Source organism: Panthera onca, chromosome A1 (genome assembly GCF_046562875.1).
Source record: "Panthera onca isolate mPanOnc1 chromosome A1, mPanOnc1 haplotype 2, whole genome shotgun sequence".
Lineage (NCBI taxonomy): Eukaryota > Metazoa > Chordata > Mammalia > Carnivora > Felidae > Panthera > Panthera onca.
This window is the reverse complement of record NC_138339.1, coordinates 169,642,344-169,668,161: the sequence shown is the minus strand read 5'-3', so window position 1 is coordinate 169,668,161 and position 25,818 is coordinate 169,642,344. Positions and strand designations below refer to the sequence as shown.

The 25,818-nt window shown below is 39.1% G+C and overlaps 1 protein-coding gene across 7 annotated transcripts in view; it reads left to right on the top strand.

Moving 5' to 3' along the window:
- The window catches only part of PCCA (propionyl-CoA carboxylase subunit alpha), a 413,047-nt gene that overhangs the window by 52,189 nt on the left and 335,040 nt on the right, over positions 1-25,818 (top strand). For all 7 annotated transcript variants that reach the window (XM_078432172.2, XM_078432163.2, XM_078432167.1 and 4 more), the window contains 2 exons: positions 16,792-16,905; positions 18,711-18,764. In XM_078432172.2, coding sequence (XP_078288298.1) covers positions 16,792-16,905; positions 18,711-18,764 — 168 coding nt within the window. The remainder of the gene's footprint in view (positions 1-16,791; positions 16,906-18,710; positions 18,765-25,818) is intronic.

Sequence of the window (25,818 nt, the reverse complement as noted above, 5' to 3'; positions counted from 1 at the left end):
AGAGCTCATTCAGAGTACCCATCCTATCCTATGGAGAAGAATTTTCTTGTTTGGGAGATGGAGATAAAAAAAGATTATTTATTTTTAGAGAGAGAATAAAAACATTTCCCAGATGTTTTTGATGGTTTCACGTATCCTCTCCCTGCTCACTGAGAATGAGTGTGTTGACAAAAACTTTTTGAGCTGCTTAACTGCTTTTGATGATTGCTGCTTCAAGTAAGGGAGCTAACTGTAGAATGCCAAGAATTTTATGGAGAGGACCATTTACGTGGTTGATTTTTTGTTGTTAATAATCATCTAAAGCTCTTGGTGAGAAAACAAGCAGTCACAGGCTATATAGAAGTCAAGGGCTTTCATATCCTTTGTGAACCCAGCAGCAGTTTTGGACGATTTAGGGAATGGAATCTGAGGTTGGAAAGCCAGCTTTTGGAGCTCCTAGGAATGCCTTTTTATCTGGTAGAGGGGCTGCTCTGGAAAAGACACCTACCATCGAGCTGCACCAAGGGAGAAACGGTAACATGTGTTACCTAAAGCTAGGTTGCATTTGTGGCTGTTGTAATTTAGGAACTACATGATGATTTTCATATACCTATTTTAATGCCAGATTAGATTGGCAGTAAGGGTTTGTTGATATTTTTCATGGCCATCTTAAAAAGTTTTAGCTGTTTCATTTAGAGAATAATATTCACAATTTTTGCTTTTTAGCTTAAAATAAAAATACACATGCTCTATTTCCTGTGGTAAGAAATACAAAATTTTAAAGAGTCCTGACCTCTAATTTAGGCTGGTGGGATAAATCAGACTTCATCTTCCTGTCCCAAATTCCCAGGAAAGAGAAACACTTAAAAAAAAACTAAAAGAAAAATAACCAGAATTTTGGCGCAAAATGGTGGGAAGTATGGTCCTGAAATGATGAGGAATTTCTGGAAGGTAGATGGTGGATGTGTTCATTTGATAGGACACCCTGGTCTAACACGGGAGAAAATGGCTCCAAAAGGTGGACCAGCTTCAGAGGAGAAAGGTCCAGAGCAGGAAGGAGGACCTGGGATAATTGACAGGAGGTCTGGCTTGGAAATCTTGTGGTCATCCAGCTGGGTGATTCCTCCATGCTCAGTTTCTATCCGGGGAGTGGTTGGTAAACTGGTAGCACCATATCTTGGAATTCTTTAGGAGTTAAAGAATAAAGTAGATGTCTGCCTATGGACAGAACATCTCTAAGACACATTAGAGATTGAAAAAGAACTTAGAAAATGGCACTGGAATAATACTGTTGATGATAAAACATTTTATAGTTTTATAGTTAGATACATTACATAAAAAGCATAGACCAGGGGTGCTCAGCAGTGTCACTTTCGACATTTTGGCTGTCATGTGTTGTAGGGTATTTTGAATCCTTGGCCTTTACCCCCTAGACACCAGTAGCATCCTTCCAACCCATGGTTTTTTGTTGTTGTGTTGTTTGTTTGTTTTCATTTTTTTTTTTAGTTGATTTATTTTGAGAGAGCAGGGGAGGGGCAGAGAGAGAGAGACAGAGAGGGAGAGAATCCCAATCTGTCAGTGCAGAGCCTGTTGCAGGGCTTGAACCCACGAACTGTGAGATCATGACCTGAGCCAAAACCGAGAGTCGGACACTCAACCAACTGAGCCACCTAGGCGCCCTCCTCCAACCCACAGTTTTGACAAGACTGCCTCTAGACATTGCCGACTGTGTCCTGCAAGACAAAATTGTTTTATTTCCCCTGGCAGAGACAAAGGTCTAGGAATACATACTCACCTGAGAAGTGACTTTGGGAGAGAAAACATTATAATGGGGACAGAGGTATGGTTAGTGGAGTGGTTAGCTTTATTTTGAAAAAGAATAACATTTAAGCATTATGTGTAATTAAAAAAAAGAAATAATGGGACGCCTGGGTGGCTAAGTGTTCTCTCAATTTTGGCTCAGGTCATGATCTCACAGTTGGTGAGATCGAGCCCCACTTCAGGTCTGTGCTGACAGTGGAGTCTGCTTGGGATTCTCTTTCTCCCCTTCTCTCCCTCTCCCCCTCTCCCCCTCTCAAAATAAATGAACTTAAAAATGTTTAAAAAGAAACCAAAATATACTTTTTCTTCTTTATAGGAGATCTCTCCTATTAAATTTAAAAATGGTTAATGGTCAAAAGGAGAAATACAGATAGCTCATGAGTGTGGAAAGTATACCAAAAGTCATTGATAATTAGGGAATGCAGACTTAAAAAATTGAAGAATCATTATTTTTCTCCATTAGTTAATTAAAATCAGAAAGATCAGTTATTTAGTGGTGGTACAGGGAAATTCATCTCCAGTAGACATGTTAATTGATGTAAGCTTTTAAGTGTGTAGTTTGTAGCATTTAAACTTTCAAATATTTTGCTTACAGAAATACATACATGGATACAGATTGGTAAGGGAAAGCCTATTGCAGTTTATAATCCCTGCAAATTGGTAACAGTATCCATTATTGGAAGAATGGTTAGATAAATTGTGGTTTACCCAGGTTCCTAGGACATTGTACAACAGTTAAGCTAGTTGCAAGAATAACCTATAGTGTGATACAATTTATGGGAGGCAAATCTTAAGCACACGATAAAACCATGCATTTTCATGCCTATATGTGCATGTGAACATGTTTAGGTAAGACTAGAAGGACACATGTAAAACTGTTGGTAATTGCTTTTAAGGTAGGAAGTGGCAGTCCTTTAAGGTGGTGGGGAGCAGTGGTTATCTTTATTGCTTGAACTCTTGTTTTCAAAATCATAGTAGTTAGAGGGCCTGGGTGGCTCAGTCATTTAAGCCTCCAATTCTTGATTTCAGCTCAGATCATGTTCTCTGTGTGCATGATATCAAGCCCCGTGTTAGACTGTGCACTGACAGTGTTGAACCTACTTGGGATTCTCTCCCTCCCTCTCGCCCCTCTCCTGCTTGTGCTCTGTCTCTCTCAAAATAAATAAATATTAAAAAAAAAAATCAAAATAGTGTATATTCATACATTCCTTGGGTGATTAAAAGAAAACAAACATTTGGGATGCCTGGGTGGCTCAGTCAGTTGAGTGTTTGACTTTAGCTCAGGTCACGATCTCATGGTTTGTGGGTTCAGGCCCTGCGTTGAGTCCTGTGCTGACAGTTCAGAGCCTGGAGCCTGCTTCAGATTTTTGGCTCCCTCTCTCTTGGCCCCTTCCTCTCTCTCTGTCTCTCTCAAAAGTAAACATTAAAAAAATAAAACCCCCAAATTTAGGAACCTCTAGATGGTTCATTTTTTATGCATAGTGTCATCAATTTGTGGCACATATTGAGCAATGGTAAGTGATGGCTCCAGTAGTTTTTTGAGATCTCATGACTTTGTTGGCTATCTGTATTTTAAATTATTAGAATTGACATGTAGCTATTCATATGCTTTGGAAATACTTTTTAAAAACACCCTAATTACAATTGGAAGTAACTTCTTAATCGTATCTCTCAAATTTCGCTCTGCCATTGTTTCAGAAATTTGTATTCAGAACTATGATATATGTAGGTTTGTCTTCATCATTAGAGTCCTGAATGCATGTGGGATAGCTTTTGTTTAGCAAGTAGAAAATGATTACAGTCTGGAGCTGAGCCCATACTCTTATTAATATTTTTCTTAACTCTTCCTTTGTTTTCCTCCCTTGGTGCAGTTTTTCTTAGGTGATAATATTTACATTTTCTATATAGCTAAGCTCTACAAATGTATTCTTTCATCATTGCTGGTCAGTGACAGGCTGCAAATTGTGATTGAATCTTTATTGTGTGTGTGTGTGTGTGTGTGTGTGTGTATATACATATATGTATATACGTGTGTGTGTGTGTGTGTGTGTGTGTGTGTGTGTGTGTGTGTGTGTTTTATATTCAGGTAATCTCTACACCCAGTATGGGGCTTAAACCCACAACCCTGAGATCAAGAGCCACATGCTCCACTGACTTAGCCAGCCAGGTGGGTCTGTGTAGTTTTGTTTTTGTTTTTGTTTTTTTAATTGTAATATATATAGAATGTACAATTTAACACTTTATTAACTTTTAATTGTATAATTCAGTACATTCACAGTGTTGTGCCACCATCACAACCATCTGTTTCCAGAACTTTGTGATTGAATCTGTAGATTTTGTAAGATCTCTTTCTGGGTTGTCTTTTGTCTTTATGGCCATATGTTTGGCTACTGATAGTGGTTTTGTTCCCATCTTGGGGACTTCTAGTTAGGTTTGTGAGGTACACATGCACATATCTGTTAGCTGTTTCTCTGTGGTGGGATCTCTTTGAAAAGTAGTATTAGTCTGCAGTCAGAGAGTTGTTGTACATTGTGTGTGCACCGAGCTTTCCCAAATAGTTACAGGGAGAATAAAGTAAAATATCCTTGTGTGCCCAACCATTACATTTAAACTGACATGAAAGACTAGTCTCCTGTTTTTCTTTCTTTCTTTTTTTTTTAAATATGAAATTTATTGTCACATCGGTTTCCCTACAACACCCAGTGCTCATCCCCACAGGTGCCCTCCTCAATACCCATCACCCACCCTCCTTCCCTCCCACCCCCCATCAACCCTCAGTTTGTTCTCAGTTTTTAAGAGTCTCTTATGTTTTATTTCTTTTTTTAAAAAACATATTTAAGTTTATTTATTTATTTTGAGAGAGACAGACAGTGGGAGAGGGGCAGAGTGAGAGAGGGAGAGAGATAATCCCAAGCAAGGTCCATGCTCTCAGTGCACAGCCCAATGCGGGGCTCGAACTCAAGAAACTGGGAGATCATGACTTGAGCCAAAACCAAGACTTGGTTGCTTTAACCAACTGAGCAACCCAGGTGCCTCACCTGTTTTTCTTTCTTGTTTTGCATTTGTTGTTCAACCCAGAGAAGGCTGGCTTCTACTTGCTATTCTAGTAAGTTGGTCCCCACAATTGCCAGACATGTAATTTGTTAGATCCAGTAGCTACTACTCTGAATCCCCATCTTAGTCACTGTGTCTGTGGCATGCAGCCCTGATGACTGTCCCTGTGTTTCCATGGCTTTCTTCTCCCTTTATATCCTCTGGTCTCTCAGGGCTCTGTGCATCTGATGCCCTCCACCCACTGCTGGAGTGCCTCCTCGAGTGCCTTCTGTCTCCAGAGTCGTCTTTGTCAGGTTAATTCTAACTTTCTCTTCATTGGCTGCAGTTATTAATCAAACATATATAGTCTAGGTCACTGCGCTATGGGCCAGAAGTTTCTCGCATAGCAGAGCTCACAGCATAGTGGATTAAAGAAGTGAACATGAAACTTCCCAATTTTTATGTAACAGCATTATTGAGGTACAATTTGCATATCATAAAATTTACCATTTTTAAGTGTACAGTTTAAAGAGTTACAGTAAATTAAAAATTTTTTTAATGTTTATTTTTGAGAGAGAGAGACAGACACAGTGTGAGTGGGGGAGGTGCAGAGAGAGAGGGAGACACAGAATCCGAAGCAGGCTCCAGGCTCCAAGCTGTCAGCACAGAGCCCGATGTGGGGCTTGAACCCATGAGCTAGGAGATCATGACCTGAGCCAAAGTCAGATGCTCAACTGACTGAGCCACCCAGGCACCCCCCCAAAATTTTTTTAATGTTTATTTTTGAGAGAGACACCGCATGAGTAGGGGAGGGACAGAGAGAAAGGGAGACACAGAATTTAAAGCAGGCTCTAGGCTCTCAGCTGTCACACGGAGCCTGAAGCAGGTCTTGAACTTATGGACCGTGAGATCATGACCCGAGCTGAAGTCTGATGCTTAACTGACTGAGCCACCCGGGCGCCCCACCACTGTCCAGTTTTTAGCATGTTGCCATCACCCAAATGGATCCCTCATGTCCATTTATAGTCCTTGTTCCACTTCCATCGAGGTAGCCACTCGTCTGCTTTCTGTCTATATATAGTTTTGCATTCTCTAGAAACTTCAACTAAATGGAATTTTATAATTGTTGGGGTTTTTTTGTGTCTGTGTGCTTTTCACTTAGCATAATGCTTTTAAGATTCATTTGTGGTTGCATTGATCAGTTCCTCCTCCCTCTGCCTTTGGCTGAGTACTGTTCTATTGTATGAATATAACACATTTTATTCATTTACCAGTTGCTGTGCATTTGGATTGCTTCCAATTTTTAATTACTATGAATAATGCTGTTATGAACATGTGTATACATGTCTGTATGAACATATATTATCATTTCTCTTGTGTATATACTTAGGATTGGAATTGCTGGACCATTTGGTGACTATACTTACACTTTAGGTATCGCCAGACTGTTTTCCAAAGCAGCTGCACCAGTTTACATTCCCACTAGTAGCGTATGAGGGTTCAAATTACTTCTCTTTCTTGCCAGAGCTTGATATTATCTTTTTTATTATAGTCATTCTGGTCAGTGGGAATTGGTATTGCATTGTGAATAATGGTGTCTTGAGAAGAGCAAAAGTTTTAAATTTTGATGAACTCAAATTTCTCAAATTTCTTCTTTTTTGGATCAATTGCAGGACACTGACATCTATGGAGCATATCACTTGAGCTTCCTTGTGCTTTGTTTTTGTTCAGCTATTTAAGATATCAAGCAGATCCCTTTATCCCCCTCCACATCCTTGCCTTGTCTGTGTTTGGACAGTACTCGCATTCTTTTAGGGTCGTAGTGACTGTTGAGCCCTGTGTTCCCCAGCTCTGCTTATGTTCTTCCTGCTGTGAGCCCCTTCATGACTGGGGTGATCATGGTTTCCCACTCTCGCTAGTCCCTGGACACCTCACCATCCTCGGGTGGTTTTTCTAACCCTATTCACACATCTGTGTTATTTTCAGGTAAACATGTTTGATGGTGTCACTTTATTCCTAGAGAATCCTGACTGAACTAATGTAGACTGAAAAGCATTTCTGACAGAGGGAGTGGAAAACAGTGGCCTATGAGCTAATTCTGGCCCATCACATGGTTTTGTAAATAAAGCTTTATTGAAACACAGCCATGAGCATTTGGTTTTGTACTGTGTGTGGCTGTTTTTGTGCTACAAAGGCAGAGTTGAGAGGTTTGATGGAGTCTGTGCTCTGCAAAACCTAAAATATTTATGGCCCTTTACAGAAAAAGTTTGCTGACCCTAGCTCTGTTGTATTTAAGGTAGCTCACAGAATCTCCAGGAGGGCCACAAGTCATAGATAGCCCCGTCAGGTGAAATGAATCTGTTCAAGAACAGTCCCCACTTCCACTCCTGACCATTCTTGGCAATTGTGATGTTCTGGGATAGACCCAAAAGTTCTTCTAGAGCTGTTCTATGAGATCTGCCTGCAGGAGTACCACTTCACATTACTCTGACTTCTTGGGATGTGCCTGATTGGTGGAACTGAGATCACACATATGCACGCTAATTACAAGGGAGTCTGGGAAGTGTTCTTTGCTTTTTGTCCTTGATAGTAGAGGAAAGTAATTTAGAAAGGAATGTTGGAATGGTCATTTTGGTGAGTCTTCCTACAGCATGGGAAGTTACTAACCACTATTAATTGTTTTTGTTTTTAACATCCCTTGTTATGAAATTTATTCTTATTCTCCCTCTCCTGCCCATAAACCAACCCAAAGAAAAAAACCCCTAAAATAGTTAAATGTTAAGGAAGTAACCCATGTCCTAGAAGATGGTAAGGATACATCTGCCACAGTGCCATCAGTGCCAAAAGTACACAACAATCCATCAGAGCAAGAGAATTTACTCCTGTGAACACAGCAAATAGTAGGAGTGTCAGTGTGGTAGTGTTGGTTGTCAGCTCACAAGCCCCACGGCGGGGTGTGATCCTTCTGTGCTGTTGTGTCACAGCTAAGGGACACGGGCCTGTCAAGAACTGTGTTTTACTCTAGTCTTCACTGTGAGATTTTACTCTCCTTGCAAGCTAACGAGTTAGCTCTCATGGTTTCATGGTGCTGATAGTAGATAAAAGGCTGCTGGGTGACAGATGAATGGCTCTTTACTGCTCACAACCATGGCAGTGGTCGGAGTATCAGCATTTTTGCTCTCATTCCCCAAGTCCCAGTTTACAGAAGGTGATATCAAGAGGAGGATACCTGCACCTGAATGGTTTGAGCTAGAGTTTTTCTCACATTAATGGACCATTAGCGTCTCTGCCCATCGCTCCCCAGTTCTTCTCTTCCAGGGCTGTTGGCTATTCAAACACTTGTGCAAACATAGTTTGAGACAAAGGCAGTTGGTGCCTTACTCACGTGATGCACAGAAATACAAAATACTGATGGAAAATTTTGCCAACGAGGGTCAAGGATTGCTAGCTTTTGTAGCAAGCAGCAAACAAGTGTCCCTCCATCAGGAGGCAAGTAGTTGTGTGATAGTAAAACACGCACCCATAGTGACTTAGATGCCTGGCATATGTGACTGGTTACAGAAACTGCTCAGGATGAAGAGCTGGTTTAGACTTCCAGCGATTTGGAATACTGAGCAAACATGTTTGGGGTGCTCAGACCCATGGTGAACTCCGGGTGCCAGAAGTGTATCACCACCAGTTATTTTCCTCTTGGAGAACCTCTGAGACTGATCTGGCCATATTCTAATGAAATCACTATTTCCAGCTCACTAATCTGGTTCTTCTCATTAAGAAGAATTAAGTTGGGGACCCATTGGTGACTCAGTTGATTAAGTGTCTGACTTCAGCTCAGGTCATGATCTCATAGTTTGTGGGTTTGAGCCTCATGTTGGGCTCTGTGCTGACAGTTCAGAGCCTAGAGCCTGCTTCTGAGTCTGTGTCTCTCTGTCTCTGTCTGCCCCCCGCCCCTCTGTCTCTTTCTCTCAAAAAGAAATATAAGAAAAAAAAAAGGATTAAGTTGGTGCTTATGGCAGTGATTATACTTGAGATGTTATTACAAGTAATAGATATTGATATTACAGAATACAGTAGTTTAGGATGACATTCAAATATTCCCTCACATCTAACAATTTTAGGTTAGGGAGGTCAGTGTATTTCTGTGGATGTACAGGGGCTCTGGTCCTTGTACAAGAAGGGGCTGCCTTCTTGCTCTGTTATCCCTGAGGGCAAGGAATGGGTAAACTTTGCCTGGACAGACTCAGAGTAAATATTTCATGTCTCTGTCCCAAGTACTCAAATTTATAGTTCTAGCACAAAAGATGCCCTTAATAGGTATAGCTGTGCTCCTATAACACTTTTACCAAAGCAAGCATTGGGCTGATTTTGGCCCCCACTATAATTTGCTGTCCCTTGTCCTGTGAAGTTGCCTTAGTTTGCATAGTTGAACTTGGTTCCCACAACATCTGTGTTCCAGGATAAAGGAAAGAACATGGCCAGAATTCAGAGAAATAAGATTGTGTTTAAGTTGTAGATAATTTGGAAGTTGTATGTTTCACATTCTGATCCCAGTGACTCAAACTTACTTTATTCACTGATGTGAGACTCTTAGTCTGAGAAATCTTATCTCTAGCTGGACAGTCATGTGCCATGAGAGTAGGGGAATGAAGGTTTTTGGGCACAATAGCGATCTGCCATAGTGGTATGATGTCTGTAATTTATTTTTAGTGTTTATTTTCAGAGAGAGAACATGAGCAGGGAGGGCCAGAAAGAGTGGGAGAGAGAGAATCCCAAGTAGGCTCCACACAGAAATAGTCCTCGACTTTTTCTGAATGCCTCAATCTCTACAGTGTCGGCACTCATCCAATTTGCTGGGGTTGTAGATTTCATCTTCTGCATCTCTGCAGCCTTTTCTTTCAGCACAATATTTTACAAATTTTTTTTTTTAAGTTTTTATTTTTGAGAGAGAGGGACAGAGTGCAAGTGGGGGAAGGGCAGAGAGAGAGGGAGACACAGAATCTAAGAGAGAGGCAGGCTCCAGGCTCTGAGCTGTCCGCACAGAGTGGGACACAGGGCTCATACCCATGAGCTGCGAAATCATTACCCGAGCCGACGTCAGATGCTTAACTGACTGAGCCACCCAGGCACCCCCACAAAATCTTTCTGAAAATTCTGATGTTGACAAAAGCATGTCCTCTCTTGTTCCAATGACAAACACATCTGTTTCATACACTGCAATGCAGGCCCCTTCTGGCTTGGAGTTGGCCAGTTCTTTACACATGGATGCGAGAGCAGATGTGAGGAATGTCACCGCCATCCTGCTTTCTGAGGACTCAGTGCAGAGCCTGACACAAGGCTAGATGTCCAGAATCGTGAGATCATGATCTGAGCCAAAATCAAGAGTCAGGTGCTTAGCCAACTGAGCCACCCAGACACCCCTATCTTATTTTATTTATGGCAGTCCCTCTATGCAGTCAGATCATGAACTAAGCCAAAGTCAGGCCCTTAACTGATAGAGCCACCCAGGTGCCCCTTATTTTATTTATTTTTAAATGCTTATTTTTGAGAGAGAGAGCAGGGGAAAGGCAGAGAGAGAGAATGAATAAATGAGTGAATGAATGAATGAATCCCAAGCAGGCTCCTTGTTGTCAGTACGGAGCCAAACTTGGGGCTCGAACTCATGAACTGTGAGATCATGACCTGACTCAAAACCCAGAGTCGGTGCATAACCGACTGAGCTACCCAGGCACTCCCAGGGATGGCTTTTAAAAGCATTTACAACTTGCCGTATCTCAGTCAAGACTAAATCTTTTTTTTTTTTTTTTTTTTTTTTTTACTTCATTATTATTATTTTAGAGCATGTGGGGAAAGTGGAGCAGAGAGAGAGAGAATGTTGGGCTCCTTGCTGGGCATGGAGCCTGCTTGACTCGGAGTTTGATCTCATGACCATGAGATCATGACCTGAGTCAAAATCAAGAGTTGGACCTTAAACCACTAATGTCACCTCAAGACTAAATTTTTAAGTAAATGGATTTTTGTTGATGACATTAGTGGTTTAATATATAGCAGTATGGATATTAGAAATGGATGCTTCTTACTGAAATTAGTGCTGTTCAAGGTATTTGGATTGGCTGAAATATTTCAGAGACCTTTCACCCTGGCATAGACAAGATATAAAAATCTAGTAGGGCATTTACCTTTAGGGATTCTGCTCTGTTCTTGAATTCCATATTTTTGGTGTCCCACCATCAGAGAGGAGGATTTCTGGTAGTCTTATAGTAACTGTAAAGATAGGAAAATCTTGCCTTTGGAGTTTAATTATGCATCCCTTGGTGACCCTTTCATGCAAGATGGTAATCAGATAAGAATTAGGATTTTATTCAGCATGTGGAACAGGTTATATGCTGTCTTGCTGAGAAATGTTTGCTTAATAAACGTATCTGTTGCAGACTTTGGACTGAGAGTTGCTTTTATTATAAACTTTAGCAAGATGGGTTAAAGGAGTAGCTGATCCTCACCCAACTCTTTCTGTTCAACTTTTTGGTGTTTACCATCCTCTCCAGTAAGAACCTAAGAGTTGTATATGACCGAATTGGCTGAAATTTGTTCGTTCATTTTTTTCTTTTAATTTTGTGCTAAGAACACTCAACATGAAATCTGGCCTCTTAACAGACTGTAAGTGTAAAATACATTTTTGTTGAATGTAGTTACAATGTTGTACGTGGATCTCTAATGCTTATCTGTATAGCTGGAACTATGCCTGTTGATAACTCCCCATTTCTTCCTCCTTCTGCAGCTGGTAACCACCATTCAGCAGTCTTTGATCTTATGAATTTGACTGTTTTAAATGTCTTCTGTAAGTGGAATCATGCAGTATTTTGTCTGTGTCTGGCTTATTCCATTTAGTATAATGTCCTCAAGTTCATTCATGTGGTCACACATTGCAGAATTTCCATTTTTAAAGAGACTTAATAGTATTCAATTGTGAGTGTATATCATACTTTCTTTATCCATTTAGTTGTAAATGGATATTCAGAATGTCTCTAAACACATTTTAGCTATTGTGGATAGTGCTGCAGTGAACCTGGAAGTGCTAATAGCTCTTTGAGATCCTGATGTCACTTTTTTTTTTTTTTTTTTTTGCATACATATCCAGAAGAGGAATTGCTAGATCATATGGTAGTTCTTTCTTTCCTTTTTAAAAAAAATTTTTTTAACCTTTATTTATTATTGAGAGACAGACACAGAGCGTGAGCAGGGGAGGGGTAGAGAGAGGGGGAGACAGAATCTGAAGTAGGCTCCAGGCTCTGAGCTGTCAGCACAGAGCTGACGCAGGGCTCAAACTCACAAACTGCGAGATCATGACCTGAGCCGAAGTCGGTTGCCCAACCAACTGAGCCACCCAGTCGCCCCTCCTTTTTTTTTTTTTTTTTTTAATGTAAAGTCCCAACGTGGAGCTCAAACTCATGACCCCATGGTCAAGGGTCACATGCTTCGCCAGTTGAGCCAGTGATGTGCTCCATGGTAGTTCTTCTTCTTCTTCTTCTTTTTAATGTTTATTTTTGAAAGAGCAGGAGAGTGCTCATGCAAGCAGGGAGGAGCAGAAAGAGGCAGGGAGAGAGGATCTGAAGCGGGCTCTGCACTAACAGCAGAGAACCTCATGCGGGGCTTGAAGTCACGAGCCATGAGACCATGACCTGAGCTTAACTGGACGCTTAACCAGAGCCACCCAGGCTCCCTCTTTTATGTTCTTCTTACACCACCAGTGACTCCTCCTTTGCTGCTTTTGTCAGAAGGTGATCTTGTCTCTTGCTTCACACACTACATAGGAACTGCCAAAGGTCAGAGCCTTTAATTTCTGCAACAAGTCTGTAAATTTACCTGTATTTATACCCATTCTTGGCATTTGCCTGCTATTTAGAAGGAAAGAAACATTCCTGATCTTATCCCTGCTGCATTCTCTGTACTGGTGGCTCGAGAATGTCTGTGGAGAGGAGCTTCTAGGCAGCATAGTGCCTGGGGAATGGGTGCTTGGGGGGCTTGTCTTGGACTGCACAACAAGCTGTTTGTTCTTCTGCCCCTCCTGCTTGTCTTTCCTGTCTTCTTTTCTTTTCCTTTATCTGTTTTTCTTTTTAAATCCTGGCGTGTGCGTGTGTGTGTGTATGTGTGATGATCTCTATCCTGTTTCCCCTTACCTCCTAGCTCTGACACTCACTTGTCAAAAACCATTTACTGTGAATTTTTCATCTCTCAAGTGTTTTTTAGCTTCTTACTTTGTAGAAGAGTCCTTCTTAAGGGCATTTGTTCAAGCATTTCCTAAGCTAAAAAAATGGACAAAACACTTCAAACCTTTTCTCAGCGATCACTCTGCTTCTCCCACCCTTTACAACCAACCATACTTAACTCTGCACTCCCGCCATTCCACAATCCTTTTCACCTTTTCACTGTGGTCTTAGCACATTGGTAATTGCTTTTGCTAAGCGTTTGTTTTCATACTTGGTGTCTCCTTCCCCCTCTTCCATCCTTCCCATCACTCCTTGCTGCTTCTCCCAGGGGCCAAAGTAAGAAAATATGGTTCTAGTCCTTCTAGTTTCTTTTCATTCCTTTGTTTTTGACTGTATTCTCAGAAATGCAAATAAAGACTCAGCAAACCCTTTGATTCCATGATTGATTCCGGGACAGTTCCCTTTACTGATAGGAAAATAGGATTTTAGGAAATTGAGAGTTTTGCAACTAGCAAAAACCTATTCCCTTTTCACTGTAGTTTTTAATTTTTGGCTTTGTCACTTTGCAAATTGTATAAGTTATGACAGAAGAAAAATAGTAAAGTCACTAATTCTACCATCCCCAAATAATCATGAATAAATGTGTCATGATGTTACACCTGTAGTTTTACAAAATGGAATCAAAGCAAATGTAATATTTACTGACTTAAATTCTCATGTTTTATTTTCTAGGGATGAATTGCCTTTCTAGAAGGATGTGCAAGAAAGCTAGTCTGTTGACATTTGTATGTCTCTTTGGACACATTGTATAGAATAGAAAGAAAGGTTCTTCTCCGTGCCCCCCCCCCCCCCCCATCGTTAGAAATAGGATTTTATCTGGTTTTTAAAAATGTTTTTTTCTGGGGCACCTGGCTGGCTCAGTCAGTGGAGTTTGAGCCCCATGTTGGGTGTAGAGATTACTTAAATAAAATCTTTTCCCCCTGGTTTTTCAAATTAAGATTGTTGCAGTTGGCATTCTTTTCATTGCCTTTTCAGTGTTTTGTTTTTTTTTTTTCCCTAGAGTTTATTTACTTATTTTGAGAGAGAGAGAGAGAGTGTGAACAGGGGAAGGGCAGAGAGTGAAGACGAGAACCCCAAGCAGGCTCCACACTGTGAGTGCAGAGCCCGATGTGGGGCTCGAACTCAAAAACTGTGAGATCATGACCTGAGCTGAAATCAAGAGTTGGACGCTTAAGTGACTGAGCCACCCAGGTGCCCCTGCCTTTTCAGTCTTTAAGGGTGACATTTGCTTGTTGGTAACGTTAAAGAATTGGGTTCGATTTGGGTGGGTACTGAAGTGTGGATAGATCGTATGAGGCATTGCCATTCTTCTCAAGGAGCACATCTAATGTACAGTCTGTCATCCTGGCAGTGTTCCACCTCATGTTGTGGTCACATTGGATGATATCCCAGGGAAAACTCAAGTATTCATGGACGTGGTGGGGAGTGCCCACCTGACTGCAAATCTTCTTGAGTGATAGGTTTCACAGACCCTCCCAGCATGACAAAACATCTTCACACCTGCTTGTCTTCCCTATCTTCCTTTCTGTAGTAGTTTAGAATGTATTTAAAAGCTTTCATTCAGATCTGGTCTAGTGTACTGCTTAACACTAAGATGCAGTGTTTTTAACCAAGGAGAGTATGTTTTCCAAGCATATCTTAGGCATCTAATGGACTAACATGAAAATGTCCATTAACTCAGTTTTAAAATTCAGGCACAATTTCTAACCTATCTAGATCCAAGTGTTTAAAGTCATTAAAAAAAGTCAATGAGGAAGACGATTTTTTTTCAGTTCTGTAATATGAAAAACACACTTTGTTCTGCTATATTATTATTTGGAAAATAAAAGGCCAGTTCATGTACTTTTCTCCTATTTAAATAAAAAAATTGAAAATATAAAACTAAATGTTGAGGAAATTAATAATTAAAAACCTGTTGGAAAAGTTTCTGAAGATTACTTTGTACTTAAAATCTTTTATTTTTGTCTTTGAAACTTGTAGCCAGCAGTAATCCTAGTTAATTGATTAGTTCTGTTTAAACTTTTCCACAATTGTTACATATTACTGAAGTATATAAAAAGGGATTTATATTTTTCAAGATACTGAAGTTCTTGAAACATAAATCCATCTAGTCATTGATAGGCAGTAATAAGTTGCTCTTATTACATGGCTTGAATGTAGTTGGTTTTGTATTAGCAACCCAGTGAAATCACATCAGGCATTTAGTACAACAATGATGACAAAATTGCAATTGAGTTTCAAAACTTTTTTTTTAAAGCTTATTTTGACAGAGAGCACAAGTGGGGGAGGGGCAGAGAGAGAGGAAGAGAGAATCCCAAACAGGCTCTGTCTGCCAGCACAGAGCCTGCTGGCGGGGCTCGAACCCATGAACTGTGAGATCATGACCTGAGCCAAAGTCGGATACCTAATAGACTGAGCCAGCCAGCTGCCCCGAATTTCAAAAGTTTTTAAAATTGAGGTGCCTGGGTAGCTTATTCGGTTAAAGGTCTGGCTCTTGATTTTGGCTCAGGTCATGATCTTGTGGTTCAGGCGATTAAGCCCTGCGTCAGGCTCTGTGCTGAGCATGGAGCCTGCTTAAGATTCTCTCTCTCTCTCTCTCTCTCTCTCTCTGTCTGTCTCTCTCTCACTCACTCTCACTCACTCTCACTCACTCTCACTCACTCTCACTCACTCACTCCCCCCCACCCCATGCCCCACTCCCTTGCTCAGGCGTGCTTGCTTGTTCTCTTAAAAAAAAAAAATGCTTCTTAAAAATTACTTCACGGCGAAGAATATAACTTAGCAGTATTGAAAAGTACTTTCTATCTTAGACTTTTGCGGGGGCGGGCTCATAAATGTCCAGGTATATGCAAGTGCTCTAGTTTTTATGTCTGCTTTGTAAAATAAAGTTAAACTGATGGGAAATTCCTTAAACTGGAAGACCGTTAGGGAAATCCATTTCAAAGATACATGAATCCCATTATCATTTTAGAATAGGTTCTTTTTAGAAGTAAATAAGTTATTCTTTTCAGGAGTGAATGCCTACACTTAAAAATAGATTTAAAATGTTTTAAAATAAGTAGTCTTAAAAATGGACTATATATTCTGAAGTTTTGAGTAGACTAATGCACACATCTGCTCTTCTAGGAGAAAGGTAAAATGGATGAGGATCAAATGTGAGGGTATTTAAATGATTGTCAAGATTCTGTGGCTCATGTGTAGTGATAGTGAACTCTTTAGTGGTGAACTTTATGCTTAGTGCTGACCTGCTGCTGTGTAGGGACACTCACTGTGTCCCTTCATTCAGTCCCTTTAATTATCCCCACTTGCTTGGGGAGCTTATGAGTGCTTCTCGGGAAAATACGGGGCTACTCTGGCTACATGTAACAGGGTAGTTTTTGATATGGGATTTATGTATTGATGAACCAAGTAAGGGGCTAAAGTTGTTGGCAGGGGGTTTATTTAATCAAATTGGTAGGGAATATTCTGGAAGTTACCTGGTTAGAGAGTGATTAGGCTTCTAATAAATGACAGTCATGGTTAATATACCTCTTGAGCTTCTTTGTTCCACTCTTCTTTTTTAGTGCACTTTTTAAAAGAGATCTGACTACCTAAATGATATGTGAGACAATCAGATTTGGAATTTTGTGTATATTTGCAGGGGATGGGAGTTCTTTGTGCTGGGAGCATCTGTTAATGCAGAGATTTGTCTCTTCAGGTTCACGTGAAAATGGCGGACGAGGCTGTCTGTGTTGGCCCAGCTCCCACCAGTAAAAGCTACCTCAACATGGATGCCATCATGGAAGCCATTAAGAAAACCAGGGCCCAAGCTGTGAGTCTGAATGAATCTATCTACTGCAGCTGTTTCATATATAGTGAGCAGAAAGCTAGAGTTGGTATTCAGGAAAAAAAAAAATAAGAAAGAATGATTGAAAATGCTGTTGCAGTTAGTTCATGTCATACGAGTTAAATGTGTCCGAATTCGCTACTGGAAATCAAAGGCTTTGTAGCATCTGGCAGTGTTGGTCGCTGATCCTGCAGGTGGCTGTTGGATTCAGCTTTCACACCAGGGAGCAGTTTCAGTTCATTTCCAAATTTGCTAGGGAAAAAAAAATCCCAATTAGTTTTGAGTATTAACCCTTTCAGTGTAATAAGATTAAGAAAAAAATCTGTATTACCAGTAGGATCCAAAAGATTCTTCAAGTTCTCTTTTAATCATGTTAACCTTAGGACACCTGGTTACACTTCCAGAAATAAAAACTATGCAATTGGTAATTATTTCAGTTTGATAATGTCAGTGGAATACACTTGACTTGCACGGAGAAATAAATAATGCTTTCCATGTCTAATTCTGTTTGAATGGGGTGGAATCCAGGGAAGGAACTGGTTTCTGACATCAGGAATAGTGTTTTGTTGTTGGTGGGTATATATGTTTCATATCAGAGAACTAATTATATATAATGTTGTAACTACTGGGAGTCATCTCTGAAATGGGATGGAAACAGCCAACACCAGCAATTAGCCTGGAGTGCTTCAGTTAGCGCTCACGTGTCTTTGAAAGAAATGTTGTAGTAAGATACAGGTTTAAATAAAAACTGAATTCATGAACCCATATTATAGATGTTTACAGTTTATTATCAGAGTTAATGAAGGTAAAGCTCTTAACCTTTTGACGACAGCTTGTCAGAGTGCAATCTTTCATGAAATGTTTCTGTGAAATGCAGTTGATGGAGTGAAACTTTTCCTGTGATGCAGTCATTTCAATTCTGTACCATGTTCCTAAAGCGTTTAAAAATCTCAGATGTGTAGCTACTTCTAGATTATGATATTGGCTCCTTCCAAAATTTGACTTTCCTTCTAGCAGACTTGTTTTCTTGGAAATACATTCAATGCTGACCAGTGATAGAGTGGCTACATTTGTTTGGCTGGTGTGGTAGAACAGGACGGTAGAACTTCAATTGTAGCAGCGTGGCTTGTGAGAGAGGATTGCATAAAGTGGTTGTGAGTGGCTAAATGGGTTGGGCCAGGGGAGAAAGAGTAGACGTCTAGTTAGCATAAAAAATTTCAGAATACAAAGAAAAAGTAAAACCAGACTTTGATTTTACCTAGATTTGACAGAAACTGCTCACTGGATAGTGGTTGAGTATATTCATGTTATTAGGAATAAAATGTATTTGTTGGCTTACCCAGGGTTTTAGAAAGCAGTAGTTCCTGGGACTGTAAAGGAAGGGGAATTAGGAGTTTTTCATCTATCCGTAAATGGTTTTGTTTAACCTTGTACTTCAACCCACCAGCCATTAGAAATTTCTCCACTCTTGTGGCCAAAGGCAGCCTCAGAAGAAGTAGGGAGAATTTGGGTCGTGTTGAATAGCATAGTCAGATGTAGGTGGATAGGCAGAATTATGGTCCCGATTGTGGCTAGGAAAAAGGTAGTGTGCTGCAAGTGAATGCTGCATAGTCAGTCTCTTGGAATTTGGGTCTGTATTCAGGAATGTGAGTTGCGGCTGCCAGTATTGAGGAGAAGTAACCTTACTCAAGGCCCTTAAACTATAAGTACAATAATGCACTGTGTTGGTTACAAAAGGTTTTGTGAAATTTTTTGTAAAATTGAATGTGTGTTTTGTTTTCATTTCTAAGGTACATCCAGGTTATGGATTCCTTTCAGAAAACAAAGAATTTGCCAAATGTCTGGTAAGTTTGTCATGGATCAGAATCTGTTGACTTCTATCTCAGAAAGCAGCGTGATGGTATTGCTTTTGTAAATGTGGGTCATGATGCATTAAAGAATTTTAATTGACCCATCAAGTCTTTGAAAATTACTTGTAAAAAGTGAAGAGTTTTTGTTCTGAAACCCAGGTCTTGGTTTAAAGAATAAAAGTGGAAGAGTTATGAGATCACCTTTATACCTAGCTAATGACACTGAGTTTGTCATATACTATATGGACTTTTTAAAAATTCGACTCTTCAGATTTGTAGCTAACTATGTCAAAGAGTCCAGTGATTTATTATTATAACACAAGCATGGACTGTGAAGCCAGAAGTAAGATTCTATCTATTTCCCTTTTCATTGCATATTGTGATATTTAAGATCAAATTTCTGTTTTGGGAAAAGACTTTTGTATTACCAAAGTCTTTTCCAGATATTACCACGTTGGTTAAATGAATTGAACTACATTCAAGATGGTACTGAAAACTTAGTGTTCAGGTGCTAAACTAGGATTTTGAATGTTTCAAAAAGCTCATTGGATCAGTTATCCCAGGAGGTATCTTAATTTACTATTCTAATATGTTATACTTTATTTCTGTGAAATATTTATATTTTGTTGTTTCATGGATTCAGAATTACTTACGAATATAATTTTCTAGATGAAATTTTGACTTAAGATCCATAAATTTAATTTGGACAATTTTTGAGATCCTAGAGTTCTAGTTTAGAATGATTTATTTTAACCAATTAATAGGTTATAAACTAGGGCCTAAAGATTAAAGTGAGGCCTGACGGAGTTGTGATGTAAGGTGACACAGATAGCTAATGGTAACAGGTGCCTGGAGAGGGCAGATGAGGTGGAAGCAACCAAAGGCCCACATTTACCACATTTACCACATTTACCATTTGTGCAGCATGTGCACACTTTCCCATTTCTATTCTTTTTTGCTAGCCTCTTGCCTGAAATTTTGACTGAGTTGTATCGTTATGTCAAAAGTGATTTGAATATAATACATGTGAATGTGCTTGTACAATATAATGTATTAGACTTAAGTTTGTGTAGATGAGGAGTCTCTAAACCATGGTCCATCGGCCAAATGCAGCCTGCCGCCTGTTTTTGTAAATTAAATTTTATTGGCACACATCCATGCTCATTCATGTACGTGATGTCTGTGGCTGCTTTGGCTTTATAACAGCAGAGTTGTGAAGCTATAGCAGAGACCAAATAACCTGCAATGCCTGAAATATTTACTGTATGGCCCTTTGTGTAGAAATTTGCCAACCCTTGGTATAGAGTATCTGGGTCTCAGAGAAGTTAAATGACACAGCCTGTGTGTTCATCCATGCATTCAATCGTTAAAAAAATGGTTGTTTGCTGTGTTTATATTTGAGAAGGATATAAAAAGGCATCAGATGTGTGTCCTGCTCATGAGGGGCTCACAGTCATGTTGTGGAAAATAAGTCAAGTCCACAAGTGACTTCAGTTCAGGGGAAAAATACTATGAGGAAGTTCACATTCTCCTTAAATGAAGGATATTTCCATCAGGGGCTTTGCATTAGAGAGAAGAGTATAGAATAGGTTTGACCACCTTCCTTACTGACTAATTTGCTTTGTAATTTCTCCTCCATTTCCCATTGTCAGTGCTATGCCTCAGCCAAGACAACAGTGCCATTCTCAAACATGGCTAGTTCTTTCCTGTTCCATCCTTTTCAGCACTCTTTACCCTGTGGGCACACCGGTCCTCTCCCACATTTCCAACTTCTGCCTGTCCCGAAAGGCATGGTTCACATGTTACTACTATCAGCATAGTTTCCATGCCCTTCAGGTGAGAAGTAATCTCTTTCTTCTATTTGCTAGAGCATTTTTTTTTGAGACTTCTTGTTTGATATACCTCTTTCCATATTAAAATTTTTCCTTTACTGTATTTTAATCTCCTCTTGAGATGAGAGACTTGGTCTCATTGGTCTTTGTTTCCCTTTTGTTTTATATTTTAATGATTTCTGCATAGTAGGTTCAAAGAATGATATGGAAAGATTAATTACTAGATTAAAAATAATAAAACAATAACCTGCAAGAAAAGTTTTCGTCTATCACAAAAGGGACTGCTTTATAGTTAGAAGGCAATGTTGCTGTGTTTTGGTTCACAACGAAAATATGCAGCTAGTGATAACTAACCCTGTCTTTTTTTGTGTGTATCGTGGCAAGATTCTTTTTGGGATATAGCTTTCCTAGCATTAAAATCTTTTCCCATTGGAGTGTGCCATTTAAAATGCTCCTTTTGGGATATCTAGGTATAGTTGGTAAGTTCCATAAAAAATAATACAGCATTGAAATGAAATTGCCTACTGATTATGTTAGGCCATATAAACATTGTGTGATTGGTGACCAGCCATTGGATTCAATAATTACTCTCTCAAACTGAATATATTCTTGGAAATATGCTTTACGTTGTAGTGGTGATAGATAACCATGTTGGTGGTGGTGACTTTGGCAAGGAGAAGCTGAAAATTTTTTTTTAATGTTTATTCATTTTTGAGAGAGCATGAGTGGAGGGAGGGCAGAGGGAGAAGGGGACAGAGGATTCAAAGCAGGCTCTGTGCTGACAGCAGCGAGCCCAATGTGGGGCTTGAACTCATGAACTGTGAGATCATGACCTAAGCTGAAGTCAGATGCTCAACCAACTGAACCACCCAGGCACCCCTGGAATTTTTTTTTTTTAAGTTGGATACTGTGGAGTTCCTTTTATTATAATACCATATCTTATGTTTGAGATTTAATCAAATATGGAGGTTCCCCCTCCATTTTTCTAGTTCTGTTTTTTTTACTGTCTTTTTAAAAAAATATTTGAGAGAGAAAGAGAAAATCCCACGGAGGCTCCACACTGTCAGTGCAGAACCCAGTGTGAGTCTAGATCTCACAAACCGTGAGATCATGACCTGAGTGGAAATCAAGAGTCAGATGCTCAACCAACTGAACCACCAAGGTACCCCTGGAATTTTCTTTTTTTTTAAAGTTGGATACTGTGGAGTTCCTTTTATTATAATACCATATCTTATGTTTGAGATTTAATCAAATATGGAGGTTTTTTCCCCCCATTTTTTTCTAGTTCTGTTTTTTTACTGTCTTTTTTAAAAAAATATTTATTTTGAGAGAGAAAGAGAAAATCCCACGGAGGCTCCACACTGTTAGTGCAGAGCCCAGTGTCAGGCTAGATCTCACAAACCGTGAGATCACGACCTGAGTGGAAATCAACAGTCAGATGCTCAACCGACTCAGCTCCCCAGGCACCCTTGATTCTGTTTTTTAAAATTGCTGTTCAAAGACCAGCATATTTATTTTGCTTATGGAAAAACGAGTTGTGCTTTATGTGATACATTGTTGTTTTTAGAAACATTAGAAAATATATAGTAAACCAAGTATAAAAGCATACTGAACATTATGGTTTTTTTTTTTTTTCCAAGACTAATTCTTTTTGTTTCTTTTTTTTTTTTTTTTTTGTAATAACAGCCTTCATTTGGGCCTCTGTGTGGGAGTATGTTTGTGGGTACCCGTGACCATTATTCTTTATGCTTAATTTACATGCAGTGGGATCAGATTACCCAGAATCCCTACTGTACCTGATTTAAACCAAATCATACTTTGGTTTTGCTTAAATCATGGAAAAAAACAAAGCTACAAATCACCCTCATGAAGAAATTTCAGTAATTTTCAGTAATCTTAATGTGCCGAGCCAACAGATTTTATTTCCAAACTGTGTTTCATTCTGTATTTCCCTTCTGGGCTCCTTGTATTCTGAGCGGTAAAAACACAGTGATAGGAAGCTATGAGGAGAATTAAGAAAATAAATTCTTTAATTTATGAAAGAGCTTTGAGGGGCACCTGGGTGGCTCAGTCAGTTAAGCGTCTGACTTCGGCTCAAGTCATGATCTCACAGTTCATGGGTTTGAACCCCACGTCGGGCTCTGTGCTGACAGCTAAGAGCCTGGAGCCTGCTTCGGTTTCTGTCTCCCTCTTTCTCTGTCCCTCCGCTGCTCATGCTCTTTCTCTCTCAAATAAACATTAAATAAAAAAAAAAAAAAAAAAAGAAAGAAAAAAGTAAAACTACCTGCTCTTGAAAAAAGGAGGTATTGGTTTAAAGAGATTTTAGCGGCTTATGGGTGGCTCAGTCGGTTAAGTGTCCAACTTTGGCTCAGGTCATGATCTCTCAGTTTGTGGGATTGAGCCCTGCATCGAGCTTTGTGCTGACAGCTCAAAGCCTGGACCCTGATTCTGATTCTGTGTCTCCCCCTCTCTCTCTGCCCCTCCCCTGCTCACAGTCTGTGTCTCTGTCTCTCTCTCAAAAATAAGTAAACATTAAATAAATATTAAAAGAGATTTCATAGTGTTCCTAGTTAGTTTGCTAACATATGTATGTGTATAGATATAGTAAGTATCTATGTAAGTATAGTAAATATATATATATATATATATATATATATATTTATTTAGTAATTTATTTTACTAAAGCACAGCATTACAAATTATAGGGATTAGCTTTATGAGAAATTTGTACGTTAGATTTAATAGTTCGTGTTTCACGTTTGGGTCTTGCCCATGTATTTAAAAGATATGTGTGTACATGCATATCGACGGTGAGTTTTATCCACAGTGCTCAGCGTGGAAGCTTATAGAAAACTGTAGCAAGCACTTCAGATTTGATGATCATATTCTTTTATCTCCTTCTGTTGGACACCTTTTAACAGGATAAGGAATATAACTGTTCAAAAACAGTGATGAGATGTCATTTTTCTATCCATTGGATTTACCAAAAATTTAAAAACTGGCTGTAATATCCAGTGTAGGCAAGTGGACAGGAAAATTGTTCTTGGGAATATAAAGTATTTTAGGCTTTTTTTTTTTTTTTTGCTAGAAATTTACTAGTATTTATTACAATTTAGTGTATATATTCTTTGACTTGACAAGGAACTTCACCTACAAAGACAAACCTTAAGAAATGTTCATTGCAAGGTTGTTTGTAACAGCAAAACTTGGAAATAAGTTAACATTGTTTCATCTGTAAAATGAAGAGAATGACCCCTACCTGCAAGGTTGTTGTAAAGATGGGAAACAACTTATATAAAGAACTTAGCACAGAGTCTGGCATTGCCAGGCAAATCATCTTAATCTTTATTATTGTTAATAATTACTTTAGTAGAGGAGAGAGCTGTTGAAGAGCATTTAGCGACAAGGATATAGTTGAAGTTAGTGCTTTTGGGAAATTAGTCTGATAGTTTTCATGTCTATTTTTTGAGTTTAGATTTTTTTTTTCCTGTTGAGGTTAATAGTTTGATAGAATTATACTGCTGTATATCTGTGCGTAATAATGTAGTTTACAAATTATTATGACCCATGATTTCTTTCATTCATGCAACCACCGAAGCTGGATATTATGAACTCTATCATGAAAGGAAAACAATGACTCAGGTACAGTGACCTCTAATAGTTACACTATGCTAGTAGTAACAGAGTCAGGACTTGGCCTACGTTGGTTGACTTTCAGGTACAGAGCACTTGAAATAAAAACCACTGTGCCCTCGTTGGCTAAGTTGGAAATAGAGCATTCACAGAGAACCCAAACGGTGAAGACCAAATAACTGTGGTCAACTTACCCAAAGCTCATAGAAACCTTTCTCTCCATTTAACAGTAATACAGGTAGTGCATGGTCAGATTGTAGGAAAATGACTGTTGTGTAGGCAGAAACTTGGAAGACAGCATCTTGCTGGGTCCCTTGTCTCACTTGGGAGATCGTAATCCATAGTGCGTTATTAGAGTTAAGAAGTGTGCTTTAAGTGGTTTGTAACTGATACTAAAATTCTGAAGTTAGCAAGTTAGCCAATAGTTTCATTTAGCACTATTTTTGTTCTTAAAATAGTAGAGTAAATTTAAAGTGATTCCTATGATACTCTATTCACTCATAGTTGTAACAACTTTTTTTTAGGTAGGAGGATAAAGGAGAGGCTTAAACCTTGCAAGTTCAGAATTGTATATAACTCTGATTTTATCTATATGTAGGCTGTGATCTGGGTAACTCACAGAAGTATGTTTTGTGCATGACTGTTGAAATTTATTTATATCATGGCTTAAGAAAGTTGAATAATGTTACTGCAGTGTATTTTGTAGATATCTAGTTTTAACTATATACGTTTTCTTAACATTAGTAGAAATTCCATATTGGACATAGATCTTTGATTTTTATTATGTTAAAATGAAACATTTTTGAGAATGTAAAATCTTAAATTTCAGTCACATGCATATTCTGGAAAAGAAGGTTTTCTCCATCTGTGAACCTCTGACCCTAGCCCCCAGTTTGGAAGCTACCACTGCAACTATATTTATATTCTTCCGGAGTGAGTGTGTGTGTTAGAATTTTGCTATAGATTTGTCTTATTTGCCAAAGTAGATTTTGTTTATGAGAAAAGAAGTGGCACAGAATATTTCTTGCCTTCCCCCAGGCTTTTAAAAATAGGTATGGAATACAACCTATAGATACACTAGCACCATTCTTATTTAATCTTCCCGACAAGCTGTGTTGTATTATCATCATCCCTTGGTGTTAAGAAGAGAATAATCTCAGGAGTAAATGCCTTGCCCAGTGTCACATAGCTAATCAATGAGACTATAGTTTGTAACAAAAGTTACAAATTCTGTACTCAGTAAATGTTCCAAACTGCTTTGAAGATGGATTGAAACTAGACTGGGTTGTTAGTGTTTTGTTTGTTTCTTTTGTTTTTTTGTCTTATAAAAGATAGCTTTGGCTGGTGCCTATTTTTGCTGTTGATGGAGGCTCTTTCTTCTCCATTCTTCCTCCCCTCCGCTTGGTGTGCCATTTTTAAGGTCTGAAAACAGCTATTTCTTTTGTTTTTCTGATCTTGTGATCTTGGATCCTAGTGAAAGTAACTGTCTTCACTTGGATTTGCTCACTTTTTGAAAGAGCTGGTGGAAATGTAAAATAGTCATTGATACCTTTTACCACTCTGTGATTTTATGTATATATATA